The 14,952-nt window shown below is 49.5% G+C and overlaps 1 protein-coding gene across 1 annotated transcript in view; it reads left to right on the forward strand.

Annotated features, from left to right (window-relative positions):
* TTC28 (tetratricopeptide repeat domain 28) overlaps nucleotides 1–14,952 on the forward strand; it is a gene marked incomplete at its 5' end in the record, with an annotated part of 140,572 nt that overhangs the window by 104,889 nt on the left and 20,731 nt on the right. Inside the window, 2 exon segments of the mRNA XM_081842589.1 lie at nucleotides 11,627–12,134; nucleotides 13,319–14,660. Of these exon segments, the coding sequence (XP_081698715.1) occupies nucleotides 11,627–12,134; nucleotides 13,319–14,660 (1,850 nt within the window).

Genomic DNA, 14,952 nt, shown 5'->3' on the forward strand with positions numbered 1-14,952 from the left:
TTCTAAGTTTACCAGATTTTTTTCAATGAATCTGGGGACACTTTTCAACTTCAATAGGAATGATTTTGTCAGGGGACTGATTGGTAAATCCGGGGACTGTCCCTGGGAAACGGGGACGTCTGGTAACCTTACTTTGGATGCCTCCGATTACAGGATGCCCTGCTTTTAATAATAGCAAAGAGAGTGAGATGGAATCGGAGCCTGGCTCTGCGGAGATACGGGATTACTTGGAAGCGGGTGGCAGAGGAGGGGCCCTGGCTGCTGCAGGCGGCTCCAGGATGGCGCTTCCAGGCCTGTCTGGATGGAGCAGGACTGGGCCCTTGAGGGGAAGACGATGGCTGCCTCTGGGGCAAAGGGCTGTGAGAGCCAGGTGCTCACCTGCCAGAGGACGTTGACTGTCTCACCCTCTTTGGTCTTGTTAGGCAAAAGGGCTTGCATCTCAAGCAGGGCTCACTTCTCTGCCTTACAGTCTCGATGGCGTCTTTGTCCGAGGGACAAGGACATTTCTCAGTGCCTGCGATGCCTTTGGATGGAGCTTTGGTTTTTTTTTTTTTAAAAAAAATTATTACCTTTTCCAACAATTTAAACACTACAAAAAATAAAAACAATACAATACAAAAAAGAAAAAAACCACTACATTACCCTAACAAAACACTAACATTAAACTAACAAAACAAAACAAAACAAACACAATTTAAAACACATCAAATAATTTCAATATCTTATCTCTCATTCACTTATTTCCGCGACCTCCTCACACCTCCCTTTTTGTATTCCACTTCTATTAATTTTTCCAGCAATTCCTTTCCATCTTCCTCTATTTTTAATCCTATAATTATCTTAACACATTCTAACCTTATTTTCCCTTTAATACTCTATTAATCTGTTTATCCTTAATTCCTTATAATATTTCTACTAAAGCCATATAATTTCATTCCAACATTTTCCTAACATTCATTAATTTTACAGTATTTCCGTAAATAGTCTTTAAACTTTTTCCAGTCTTAGAATCATAGAATCATAGAGTTGGAAGAGACCACAAGGGCCATCGAGTCCAACCCCCTGCCAAGCAGGAAACACCATCAGAGCACTCCTGACATATGGTTGTCAAGCCTCTGCTTAAAGACCTCCAAAGAAGGAGACTCCACCACACTCCTTGGCAGCAAATTCCACTGTCGAACAGCTCTTACTGTCAGGAAGTTCTTCCTAATGTTTAGGTGGAATCTTCTTTCTTGTAGTTTGGAACCATTGCTCCGTGTCCGCTTCTCTGGAGCAGCAGAAAACAACCTTTCTCCCTCCTCTATGTGACATCCTTTTATATATTTGAACATGGCTATCATATCACCCTTTAACCTCCTCTTCTCCAGGCTAAACATGCCCAGCTCCCTTAGCCGTTCCTCATAAGGCATCGTTTCCAGGCCTTTGACCATTTTGGTTGCCCTCCTCTGGACACATTCCAGTTTGTCAGTGTCCTTCTTGAACTGTGGTGCCCAGAACTGGACACAGTACTCCAGGTGAGGTCTGACCAGAGCAGAATACAGTGGCACTATTACTTCCCTTGATCTAGATGCTATACTCCTATTGATGCAGCCCAGAATTGCATTGGCTTTTTTAGCTGCCGCGTCACACTGTTGGCTCATGTCAAGTTTGTGGTCAACCAAGACTCCTAGATCCTTTTCACATGTACTGCTCTCAAGCCAGGTGTCCCCCATCTTGTATTTGTGCCTCTCATTTTTTTTGCCCAAGTGCAATACTTTACATTTCTCCCTGTTAAAATTCATCTTGTTTGTTTTGGCCCAGTTCTCTAATCTGTCCAGGTCGTTTTGAAGTGTGATCCTGTCCTCTGGGGTGTTAGCCATCCCTCCCAGTTTGGTGTCATCTGCAAATTTGATCAGGATGCCCTTGAGTCCATCATCCAAGTCGTTGATAAAGATGTTGAATAAGATCGGGCCCAAGACAGAACCCTGTGGCACCCCACTAGTCACTCTTCTCCAGGACGAAGAGGAACCATTGATGAGCACCCTTTGGGTTCGGTCAGTCAGCCAGTTACAAATCTTCTTCCACCGATTCTTCTCCCTGGTCTCGGACTCTGCCAGTCATTTCCGCCAATTCCATGTAGTCCATCAACTTCATCTGCCATTCTTCCCGGGTGGGTAAATCTTGTGTCTTCCAATATTTTGCGATGAGTTTTCTTGCAGCTGTTGTTGCATACATTAAAAATGTTCTATCCTTCTTTGGCACCAGTTGGCAGACCATGCCCAGGAGAAAGGCCTCTGGTTTCTTCAGGAAGGTATATTTGAATACCTTTTTCATTTCATTATAAATCATCTCCCAGAATGTCTTAATTCTTGGGCATGTCCACCAAAGGTGACCTTCAATCTCATTACATTTCCAACATTTATTTTCGGGCAAATGGTAAATTTTTGCAGGCTTGACTGGTGTCATGTACCACCTGTAAATCATTTTCATTAAGTTTTCTCTTATGGCATTACATGCCATAAATTTCATACCTGTGGTCCATAACTGTTCCCAGTCAGCCATCATTATGTTATGTCCAACATCTTGTGCCCATTTAATCATAACTGATTTCACCATTTCATCCTGAGTGTTCCATCTCAGCAACAAGTTATACATTCTTGACAAATGCTTAGTTTTTGGATAAAACAATTCTGTTTCCAATTTTGATTTTTCCACCTGGAAGCCAACTTTTTTGTCCGAATTATATGCCTCCATTATTTGGTAATAATGAAGCCAATCTCGCACTTTATTTTTCAATTTTTCAAAGCTCTGCAATTTTATTCTGTCTCCATCTTGTTCCAAAATTTCCCAATATTTCGGCCATTTGGCCTCCATATTGAGTTTTTACTGTGCCTTCGCTTCCATTGGTGACAACCATCTTGGGGTTTTCTTTTCTAACAAATCCTTATACATTGGTGCATTAATCCGTTCTGTGAGGCTCTTCGTATAGTGGTTTTTTCGTCTTGCGAAGCAAGCCCATTGACAGCTTAGCGGATTAGCGCTATTAGCGGTTTAGCGGCTTTTAGCGGATCAGCTGATAAGCGGCTTATCAGCAGATCAGCTGATAAGCGGTTTAGCGGCTTAGGAAAAGGGGGGGAAAGGGGGGAGGGAACCCGCAGGAACTCGCAAGACATTCCGTCTTGTGAAGCAATCCCATAGGGAAATTCGTTTTGCGAAGCGCCTCCAAAACGGAAAACCCTTTCGTCTAGCGGGTTTTCCGTCTTGCGAGGCGTTCGTCTTGCGGGGCACCACTGTATCTTATCCAAACATTAAACAATGCTTTTCTAACAATATGATTTTTAAAAGCTTTGTGTACTTTTACCTTATCATACCACAAATAAGCATGCCAGCCAAAAGCATTATTGAAACCTTCTAGATCCAACACGTCAGTGTTTTCAAGAAGCAGCCATTCTTAACCAATGTTAATCCTGTCTCCTCCTGAAACTTTTCTCTCATTCACAGTTAATTTTTTCTCTAAAACCTTAGTTTTCATCTTGTTCAACTTAAAGCCTGCTACCTGTCCAAATTCTTGAATCAGTTCCAATACCCTTTTAGTACTAGATTCTGGCTCCTGCAAAGTCAACACTAAGTCATCAGCAAATGCTTTCAGTTTGTACCGTTTAACTCCCACTTGTATACCTTTAACCTCTTGGTCCTTTCTAATCATATTTAACAAAACCTCAAGGACCGATATAAAGAGCAATGGACAGATTGGGCAACCTTGTCGTGTCCCTTTCTCAAACTTGAATTCTTCTGTCACCACATTGTTCACAATTAGTTTTGCCTTTTGTTCTGAGTAAATTACACCTATACCATTTTCAAAATCTTGGCCTACCCCCATCCCCTGTGGATTCTTCTTCATAAAACTCCATGAGATGTTGTCAAAGGCTTTCTCTGCATCCACAAATATCAAAACTGCCTTGGTATTGATATTCACTTGTAATTTTTCTAGAATATTAATTATATTCCTCGTGTTGTCAGACAAGTGTCTGCCCGAGAGAAAGCCCGCTTGGTCTTTATGAATTTCTTCTACTAGAACCTTTTTTAGTCTTTTAGCCAAGATATCTGCAAAAATTTTGTAATCCACATTGAGCAGCGATATGGGGCGGTAGTTCTTAAGCTGTGTCTTTTCAGTCTCTGTTTTTGGTATAAGTGTAATATAAGCTTCCTTCCACGACTCTGGTGCCTTTCTCCCTTCCAAAATTTCGTTACAGACTTCCTTCAATGGTTTTATTAGCCATTCTTTCAAAGATCTGTAATATCTTGAAGTCAAACCATCTGGTCCTGGAGATTTACCTAATTGCATATTCTGGATGGCCCCTTCCACCTCCTGATCCGTTATTTTATAATTCAACATTAGCTGTTTTTCCTGAGAAATTTTGTGTAGTCCGTTTATTTTCAGAAATTGATCAATGTCTATTTCTTTCTGCTTCTCCTGTGTATAAAGTTGTTTGTAATATCTCTGAAAACACTTCCTGATCTCCACTGGGTTCTGTATATTCTTTCCTTCCACATCCAAATTCGTAATAGTATTTAGTTTTTGTCTTTTTTTCATTTGCCAGGCCAATAATTTTCCACACTTATTTGCCGATTCAAATGTCTTTTGCCTCATCTGTTTGATCTTCCATTCTATTTCCTGATTCATCAGCTTTGTATATTGTACTTGGTATAACTTTATCTCTTTCAGAATCTCCTGTGACTTTGGTTTTGCTCTCAGTTTCTTCTCTCCTTCCTCTATTTTTCCCAGGATTTTATCCTTTTTTTCATTCTGAGTTCTCTTCTTAATTGCATTTTGTTGTATTAGGAATCCTCTCATAACTGCTTTGCTTGCGTCCCAAATTACTCTTTTTTCCACTGTAGTATTCATATTTATTTCAAAATAGTCTCTTAGAGTTTTTTGGGCCTTCTTGGTCACCTCTTCATTCCTAAACAAGGTATCGTTCATCCTCCATCTAAAGGAACCAGTTGGCATCAATTTCATTTCCATTTTCACAGCATTATGGTCGGAACAGGTTTTGGGGCAGATCTCCACTTTGCTGATCTTTGGACCAATCCCCTAGATACCCAAATTTGATCAATTCTTTTCCATGTTATTTTAGCCTCGGAGAAGAAAGTTCCCTCTCTTCCCATCGGGTTCTTCACTCTCCAAATGTCAACTAAATCCATATTATCAGTCATGTCAAATAAAGTTTTAGGTAGTCTACCATCTTTGTTGACTACCTGTCTCTGTGCCTTGTCCATATTTGTAGACACCACTCCATTCATATCTCCCATCAAGATCATGTTGTAGTCCATATAATCCATCAAAGTCTCATGTAACTTCTTAAAGAACTCCGATTTGCCTTCATTTGGTGCATAAATACCTACAATTAGGGATTTCTCTCCTTGTGATTGAATTTCAATTGCAATAAATCTTCCTTGGTCCATCTTTAAATATGAATTTTGGTGATAGGCTCTCCTTTGCATAAAGGACCACTCCTCTTTTTTTAACTTTATCTGGTGAAATAAATTCTTGGCCCAATCTTTTATTACTCAACATCTTCCTATGTAGCCTTATCACATGTGTTTCTTGTAAACAAATCAAATCCAAATGTTCTTTTTTCAATAAATGAAAGACTCTCCACCTTTTTTCCGGGGAATTCAGTCCATTCACATTCCAGCTCGAAACCTGCAACGCCATCATGTATTTACGCTGATATTCCTCCAACTGTACCCAATGCTTGCTCTTCTTCTGTTGGTGGTGGTGGTGGCACGTTCACTGGCAAATCCAGTCCAAAGGATAATATTGATATATCCAATATTCCCCTATTTGGTGGTCCTCTATCCAATGCTCTTTCCTCTGATCCTCTATCTGGTGATCTTCTATCCGTTGCTCTTGACTCTTTTCCAAGTCCTTTCTGCAGATCTTCTTCGTATTTATCCAAAAACTTTACTTTATCTTCTACTGATCTTATTTTTATTTTCCTTCCTTTGAAGCTAAAAGATAGACCTTGGGGAAACTCCCACCTAAAGATAATTTTGTTCCTTCTCAGCAGGGCAACCAGATCTCTGTAGTTAGACCTTAGATCCAAAAGATATTTCGGGACGTCTTTAAAAATTTCCACTCTTGACCGTTGTACTTCTAGGTTCTTCTGATAGTGCCAGCCCAAAATTCTATCTCTCTCTTCTTTCGTTCGAAGGGTAATCAAGCAATCTCTTATTCTGTTGTTCTCCTTTTTCCCTCCTCTTCCAAGTCTAAAGGCCCTCACAATTCTAAACTCTTCTTGGCCCAAGTCCAAGTCCCAAAAGTCAGCAAATTCCTGTGTGAGGAAATCTGTCAAACTTTCCTTCTCAAATTCAGGTAAGGCTCTGATCCTCAGATTCGTCTGTTTTTAAGTTCAATCATAGAAAGCGTCAACTTATGTTCCTCAAGTTGCCTCTGTAGGGCTGGGACTCTCTCTGCCTCAAGTTCTGTTACTTTACATTCAGCAGCAACAGCTTTCTCCCTGGCTTCTTCCGCAGTCTGCCGTATCAAAATAGATTCCTGTATCAATTTCTGGATAGCTTCTGTGTTGGTATTCACCTTTTGTCCCAGATTATTTATACTTTCTGTATTTAAGTCAATTTTAGTAGTTGCAGCATCCACTTTCACATTTATCGTGTCTGTTTTCTTGTTAAGCTGTTCCAATGAATCATTTATATTACTTAATGCAATCGCCAAGGCTTCTTCTGTCGACATTCCTCTTAATTTTTAGTGAACTGATATGGAAGCAGCCGCAGAAGGAGCAGGGAGACCTGGTGTTAAGCCTCTCCTGGGTTGCTGCAAAGTCCTGCCAGACCTTAATGTTTTTTCTGCGGTTTGCTGGTCTGTTTTTTCCTTTCCATTTGCCATAACACTTAAAAATTCAAGGTCAGTCCCAGAGTCTCACAATTTTTTATCTTGCAGCTGGAAATTCCCCTAGCCCAGCTCAAAAAAACCAACCAATTTCAAAAGCTTCCACTAGGGGGAAACAGTTTCTATTTATATTGATCAATGTATCAATCAATAGTGTCCTCTTTTAAGCACAGTTCAAGAAATCCAAAGTTAGTATCAATTTTCAGTTACTTTTACTCCTTTTTTAAAAAACAACCGGAGACAGTAGAAACAATGTATTTCTCTTGTAGCTAACTGTCAATAAACGTTCTAAGCGCTGTCAGTGTATAATCCAAAAGACGTCAGTCCTGCTAGCAGCCCGTTTCCAGGGTCTGAGCGGCGGTATTTTAACACTCTTCACTCTCTCCTGCAGGCATATTAAGTCCACAATTTCCCCCCTCTTCTCCTGCCTCCAAGGGGGGGATTTAATGTTCTTTACAGATGGAAATTCAGTCTTTTACAATAGGCTTTCCAAGACTTCAGCTTGCAGCCTCATTGCTTCAGTCTATTTACAAAAGGGGAAGGCGGACTTCCTGTATTGAACCTCCCCATTACGATGCCAAATTAAACTTTTAAAAATCCAGTTCTCCCCACCTCAGCTCTACTCACGGGTAGTTACTTTAAAGCCAAATTGTCCACAGGAAAAAGTCAGCGCTCTCCGGCAACAGCTATGCAGCTTCGCTCTGTGGAAGAAGCAGTCGATTCGAAGCACTGTGCCGCTCACCTCACGTTGCTCCAGACCCCCGAAACCGGGTTTCCCCGCGAGTAAGGGAGGCGCAAAAGGTGCCCGCCGAATCCCACGCTCACAGGCTTCTCCCATCTGTGATTTTTTGTGGGTCTCCGCCTTCGCCATGGCGGCCAGACCCAATTCCCATGGGGCAAATTCCTCCCGATCAGAGGAATTCTGCCATTACCGGAGGCACCAACCCGGAAGTCCGGATGGAGCTTTGGCCTATGAAGGCAGGGGCATCCTGCAGCAGCTTGGAATGGGTGGCAGCGGTGGCCCCCTCACCCTCTCCCCCCAGCCCCCTTCCTTGCTGGGCCCCACACGGATTGTGTGGCCATGGTGCTGGGGGGAGGGAGGCGGGGTCTGATGTTGCCATGCTTGCCTTGTGCTGGAAGAGAAGCTCCCTGAATTTTGAAGGGCAGGAGGGCTTTGTTTGTTTCGGCTCAGCTGTCTCCCCGCAAATCCTGCTCTCTCCCCTCCATTGTCTGGCCACTGTGTTGCACATTAATCATGGGGGAAGGCTGGAGAGCCTGACGAACGGCACCAGAGATTGGCAGCCGCCTAACTGCTGTGGTGGAGCAGCCTGCTCTTCTCTTGCTCCTTGGGAGGAGGCCTGAGCCTCCTGGCTAGTGATGATTTGGGCCCTTTTCTCTCTGGATCCCTCTGCTTTGCTACTCGGCTTCCTGCTGCTCTCTGGGGACGTGATGCAGGCTGCTCGTTTCCTCTCTCTTGAAAGTTATGGCATTCCTCTGAGTCGCCTCTCTGACACTTGCCAAGGCAGCTGTTTCAGGGGAGTGCTGGCACCAGTGGGTGAGGTTGCCACCTACCACCTCTGCAGAATTGGGGTGTGTTTCGGGGGGGTGAGCCTTGGCGGTGAGTGTGTCTCTTCCCAGTTGGCATGGGCATGTGGCAGAAAAGAACCAGCTCAGTGTGGCTGTCCCACAGCCAGCTTCCTCTGGGGGGTGCCAAACACTTCTGAGACCTCAAATGCTCAGAATTTTTAAGAGGGAGCTTCTCGCTCCAGTGACATTTTGCTGTAAATAAAATACAGAGAGAAGGATGGAATGACCCAAGGATCCAGGCTGCCACCCCCATCTCCCTTCAGCATTGGCTGAAAATTCAAAAGGAGAGAAACTCCTGGGAAATACTCTTGGCCTCTTGGTGCCCACAGCAATTTCCTTGTGTGAGGTCTGAATGGCTCCCCCTTTATACCCCCACAGCTGAGGAAGGAGGCCTCCAGGGCTCTTCTGCACACCCCCTGTGAGTCGACAGAGCAGGGGGCTGGGGAAGTGATGGCCTCCCCAGGCTAGCCTGCAGGTGCCAGAGGCCGGCCGACCTGCCGCCTTGTGGTCAACCCTGTGGGGAGCGGATTTGCCGCCTGCCGCATTCCAGCCCAATGACAAGGGTCCCTGCCTAGAGAAACCCCTTGAGCCTTGGCTGGGCAGCTGAGGGGGGCGGAGGGGATCAAAGCTGCCAGCAGAGTCATGGGGAGCAGATCCCCTTGAAGGAACCATTAATCTGGCGGTTCCTCTGGGGTCAGCACCATCTTTGCCTCAGGCAGCCAGGTGTGATGGCCCAGCTCTTTGCCCTGGTGGCCTAGGCCTTGCAGAGGGAGGGGCTCACCATTGCCTTTGCCCCCGTGGCTTCCCCAGTTGGGTTTCTGTCTGGGCTGCCAGGAGGAAGAACTCTGGGTTCCCTTTGCGCTGCGTGGAGCTATGGAGGAAGGAACGAGTGGCGAGAGAGCTGTGCTCAGCCCCCCAAAGGGAGCAATCAGAAGTGCATCCATCATGCGCTAATCTCTGCAGCTTACTCCCCTGCTGGCTGGCGGGGGGGGGGGGGAGAGACTCTCCCTGCATCTTCATTATTTCACTCTCTGTTTGTGGTGACAGGTTGAAGATGGGCAGCAAGTTGGTGAGCCAGACCAGGAAATGAAATCTCAGGGCAGGGGGGCGTTAGGCATTTTGGCAAAATTCAGTGTGTGTGGAGGGGACACTCCAAGGAAGAATGTGCTCTTGAGACCTTTTTTTGCAGGGCATGGGGTGCTCATCCACACGGCAGTTGAATCGCTGAACTGTGAGCCTCCAGTTCCCATTCACAGCCCTAGGTGTTGCCATTTTGGCTCCTTCCTGGCTGTGTCTGCTTAGCCACCCCCTTTCCCCATTCTGTCCCCCCCCCCCAAAAAACCCCAGGCTGTCTGAGCAGGGCCAGATCTGGCAAGGCTAAAAGCTGCTCCCTGGGCTCTCCCCTCCCCATTCCACTCAAATCTGATTTGGGGGTGGGCTGAGGGTGGTTGCAGTGGGCGGAGCTGGCTTCCCCTTCCTGCTCCTCAAGGAAACAGCTTGCTCTGAATGATTAATTTGCAGGAAGCAGGGTTTTATTTATTTATTTTTAAAGAAACCCATTCACAGTCAGTTGCATGGCCAAGGGGGTGTGGAGGAGGGTGTGTGTGTGTGATTCAGGACACTGCACAACAGCGCTGCACAGCATCCCCCCCTCCCATCCCCCAGCTCTGAAGTGGGTTCCTCCCCCTCCTTCTGGATTTCCCCCCTGACATGATAAAGGGAGTGGGATGCGGTTGGTGCCGGAGGGAGGCCACTGATTAAGCAGAGACACCAGCCTCTCCAAGGGCACACCTGAAGCCACCTGGGCGTGGACAGGCCCCTTTGCCCCACCAGCCCCTTCCTGCCTTCACTCCCTTTTCTCTTCCGAGGGGTGGAGGGCTTCTGGGGGCCCCTTTTCTTCCCAGAGGAGCTAGTGCCAAGAGAGAGAGCCCAGCAGAGGGTTTGCCGGCCCATGCGCCATGCTTTCTCTAAGGGCACATGGAGTCAGTTGCCGGCCCATGCGCCATGCTTTCTCTAAGGGCACATGGAGTCAGTTGCCGGCCCATGCGCTGCAGGGTGCGCCAGAGGCTCCCTGCCCTCTGCTCTTGGCCGTCAGTCTCACCAGCACCCAGGTTGCAAACCATTGGGTGGGTCTTGCTCCAGGGTGAAAAATCTGACCCTTCTGCCCAGCTGGCTAAGGCGGCCTCTTCTGGGCTTGGCAGGGATTCTGAAATGCAGGAAATTAAGAAAATGCCTGTCTATGATAGCTAATCTCTGCTTTTAAATGTTTGCATGGTTTTTATTGTATTTAGGCAGGTTTGTTATAAGCCGCTATCAGTATATATTTTTATGAATAGTGGTATACAAATGTTTTATAAATGGAATAAATAAACATTCCCCTGGTGAGAAGAGGTCCACCTCCTCCCCCCAGGGCTCCGTGAGATGCCCCTCACCACTGTTGGCTGTCTCAGGGACTTTCCCCCAGGGGGTGGCCTGGATGGCTGGGCCTTGACTCCTTTTGGCACATGGGGCTCTGTGCCAGGGGGGAGGCACAGGGGCAGGCACAGCCGTGCCGCTGACAGCGACAGCCTTGGCTGGCCAGGGGGGTTCAGTTCTGAGTCACCTTTGACAACTCGGGAGCTGCCTCCGCCAGCGCCTTCTGTCAAAAAACAAAGCAACTGGGGAGCCCATGAAGTTGCTTACTCACTTGCAAGTCCTTGGGGGGGGGGGCATGTCTGCAGGGCTGTGTGTGGTCTTCCCTCAGGCGTGGGTTGCCACTGGCTCTCCTCGCACAAAGTCTCTCATTTTGCATGTCCCGCCAGTTGCAGAAGCAGAGCTGGGCTGGTCTGTCCTTTGCACAGGAATGCTACGTGGTGCCTCTTTGCCCAAGTGCAGCCAAGCAGGGAGGCTTTGTTAGCCATGATAACAGAAAGAAACGGAGGCCTGCTGTGGCTTTGTGCATGTGTGCCAGGGGAGCAGCACAGCGCCCCAGTTGCTGCCCTCTCCATGGGCTTGTGAAGAGCTTCCCGCAGCATGCCTTGTCTCCTGCCCGCTCTGCCCTGTGCTGGCCCCGCGTCTGGGCTTGCGGGGGCTGTTTGGAGGGCAGGGAGCCCTGGTGGTTCTGTGGGGCTCACCCCTTTCTCTGCTCCCTCTGCCTCTCCCCTGCAGGCAGCCTCCTCAGCCCTCAGCAGCCTGGGCCACGTCTACACGGCCATTGGGGACTACCCCAACGCCTTGGCCAGCCATAAGCAGTGCGTGCTCCTGGCCAAGCAAGGGAAGGATGATCTCTCTGAGGCCCGGGAGCTGGGCAACATGGGGGCCGTCTACATCGCCATGGGCGACTTCGAGAACGCCGTGCAGTGCCACGAGCAGCACCTGGCCATCGCCAAGGCCCTGGGCTGCCGGCGGGAGGAAGCCCGTGCCTACAGCAACCTGGGCAGCGCTTACCACTACCGCCGAAACTTTGACAAGGCCATGTCTTACCACAACCACGTTTTGGAGCTGGCCCAGGAGCTGGAGGAGAAGTCCATCGAGATGCGTGCCTACGCCGGCCTGGGCCATGCTGCCCGCTGCATGCAGGACCTGGAGCGGGCCAAGCAGTACCACGGGGAGCAGCTCAGCATCGCCGAGAGCCTGCAGGATCGAGCCGCCCAGGGGCGCGCCTCCTCCAACCTGGGTGAGCTGCTTCTGCCTTTCTGCCTGACCCCAGCCCAGTGAGGAGGAGGGGGCCCTGTGGGGCAGAGGCGGTGGCAGGAGGGTGCGATGCTCCCTCAGGAAAGAAGGAGGCGGGCAATGTGGGGCTGTCCAGGAGGCTCCACGGGGGGCCGGGGGGCTTATTGAGCTTGGTCTGTGACGTGGGGGCTCCATTTGACAGGCACTTCAAGGACTGATGCAGATTTGCATGAAATTGGCATGTGCCAGCTGGGGAATTAGAAGGGAGGTGGCCCCTCATCCTCACATCTGTAGAAGACCAGGAACAAGAGAGAGAGGAGAGAGACCCTTGGCTGCTCCTTCCTTTCTCCAGACAACAGCACCAGCCGTGGGTTGGGCGTGGGGCAGGAGCAGGGGAGTGTCTCTGGGCAGCCATGGAACACATCAGACCTTTTCAGCCCCCCCGCAGCCCCCTCTGCTGCTCAGCACCAGGTTCTGGATGTGTGCAGAATTTTCCAGATTTGCTGGCAGAGGAGCACCTAGTTTGGGATGTTTCTAAGGAGGGTTTGGGGTTCCCTGGAATTTAAAAACAGACCTAGAATCATGGAATCATGGAGTTGGAAGGGGACCCTGGCTATCATCTAGTCCACCCCCTGCAATGCAGGACTCTGGCCTAAAGCATCCCCGACAGATGGCCATCCAACCTCTGCTTAGAAACCTCCAAGGAAGGAAGGCCCAGCACCTCTCATGGTTGTGCTTCCCTGTTGCTCAGGGAGGCTCCCAGCCTGTGAGCCCACCTGCACTCTTTTCTCTTTGTTTGGAAAATATATTTATTATTTTACATTGATTAGATCAAATGGCATACAATTTACATCAAAATTTGTTTATTTACCTTGGTGACTTTCCATCCTTTATTCTGTGATGGTCTAATTCTCTCTCTGGTTCCCTCCTGCCTGTTTATTTACCGAAATCCTATATTACAATCTTTTCTGTTTTCTTTCCATTGCTCGTAAGTCAAAACCTGCTTGAAATTTTATGTGGCTGTATTGTCTTCTTCTATAGACTGAGCACTCCAGTAGCTAGAGTAGCTTGAGCTTCCTCCTTGGTTGGGATTTCTGGGGTTTCCCATTTTGGTGCCCAGAGTCCTCTAGCTGCTGTGCTGGCCTACAAAAACAACTTTGCCAGCCTGTTTGTGCTCCTTCCTGGCAGGGATCATCCATCAGATGAAGGGCGACTACGAGGCGGCCTTGAAGCTGCACAAGGTCCACCTTTCCATTGCGCAGGAGCTGAACGACTACGCGGCGCAGGGTCGGGCCTACGGGAATATGGGCAACGCCTACAACGCCTTGGGCCTCTTTGACCAGGCGGTCAAGTACCATCGGCAGGAGCTGCAGATCTCCATGGAGGTGAACGACCGAGCCTCTCAGGCCTCCACCCACGGCAACCTGGCGGTGGCCTACCAAGCCCTGGGTGCCCACGACCGGGCCCTGCAGCACTACCAGAACCACCTCAACATCGCCCGGGAGCTGCGGGACATCCAGAGCGAAGCCCGGGCCTTGGGCAACCTGGGGAACTTCCACTGCTCCCGGGGGGAGTTTGCCCAGGCAGCCCCCTACTATGAGCAGTACCTGCAGCTGTCCCCGGAGCTGCAGGACATGGAGGGGGAGGGCAAGGTGTGCCACAACCTGGGCTATGCCCATTACTGCCTGGGCAACTATGAGGAGGCCGTCAAGTACTACGAGCAAGACCTGGCCCTCGCCAAGGACCTGCATGACAAGCTGAGCCAGGCCAAAGCCTACTGCAACCTGGGCCTGGCCTTCAAGGCACTGGCCTGCTTCGGCAAGGCTGAGGAGTGCCAGAAGTACCTCCTGTCCCTGGCCCAGTCGCTCAGCAATGCCCAGGCCAAGTTCCGGGCGCTGGGCAACCTGGGCGACCTCTCCATCTGCAAGAAGGATGTGGCTGGTGCCGTCAAGTTCTACGAGCAACAGCTGAGCCTGGCGCACCAGGCCACGGACCGGAGGCTGGAGGCCAGCGCCTACGCAGCCCTGGGCTCGGCCTACCGCCTGCTGCAGAAGCATGACAAGGCCCTGGGCTACCACACGCAGGAACTGGAGGTATACCAGGAGCTGGGCGAGGCCCTGGGCGAGTGCCGCGCACACGGGCATCTGGCCGCTGTCTACATGGCCCTGGGCAAGTTCACCATGGCCTTCAAGTGCTACGAGGAGCAGCTGGAGCTGGGGCAGAAGCTGAAGGACCCCGGCATTGAGGCCCAGGTCTACGGCAACATGGGCATCACCAAGATGAACATGGGCGCCATGGAGGAGGCCATCGGCTACTTTGAGCAGCAGCTGGCCACCCTGCAGCAGCTGAGTGGCACGGAGGCCATGCTGGACCGGGGAAGGGCCTTCGGGAGCCTGGGCGACTGCTACGAGGCCCTGGGCGACTTTGAGGAGGCCGTCAAATACTATGAGCAGTACCTGTCCGTGGCACAGAGCCTGGACCGTGTGCAGGACCAGGTCAAGGCCTACCGGGGCCTGGGCAATGGGCACAGGTAAGGCAGAGGCAGCGGGGAGGGGAGTCCCAAGGGATGCAGGAGCAGCCCCCCAGGTAGGGGTCAGGGGAGGGGGAAAGGCTCTGGGCGGTGATGTGGCCTTTCCAGAGGGGGACCCAGAACGGGATGGAGGTCCCGGCTCTGTCCCATAGAAAGAAAGGGGCTGCCTTCCTCCGTTGCCGTGGAGCCCAAGGGGTGGATTTCAGGGCTCAGTGGCGGGTGGGAGGAGGCTGACACAGAAGCCGCCTGACCCCGGCAGCTTCCTTCCCGAAGCCCTAGTGAGAGTAATGCT

This window comes from Podarcis erhardii (assembly GCF_964252035.2).
Source record: "Podarcis erhardii genome assembly, chromosome: 15".
Classification (NCBI taxonomy): Eukaryota; Metazoa; Chordata; class Lepidosauria; order Squamata; family Lacertidae; genus Podarcis; species Podarcis erhardii.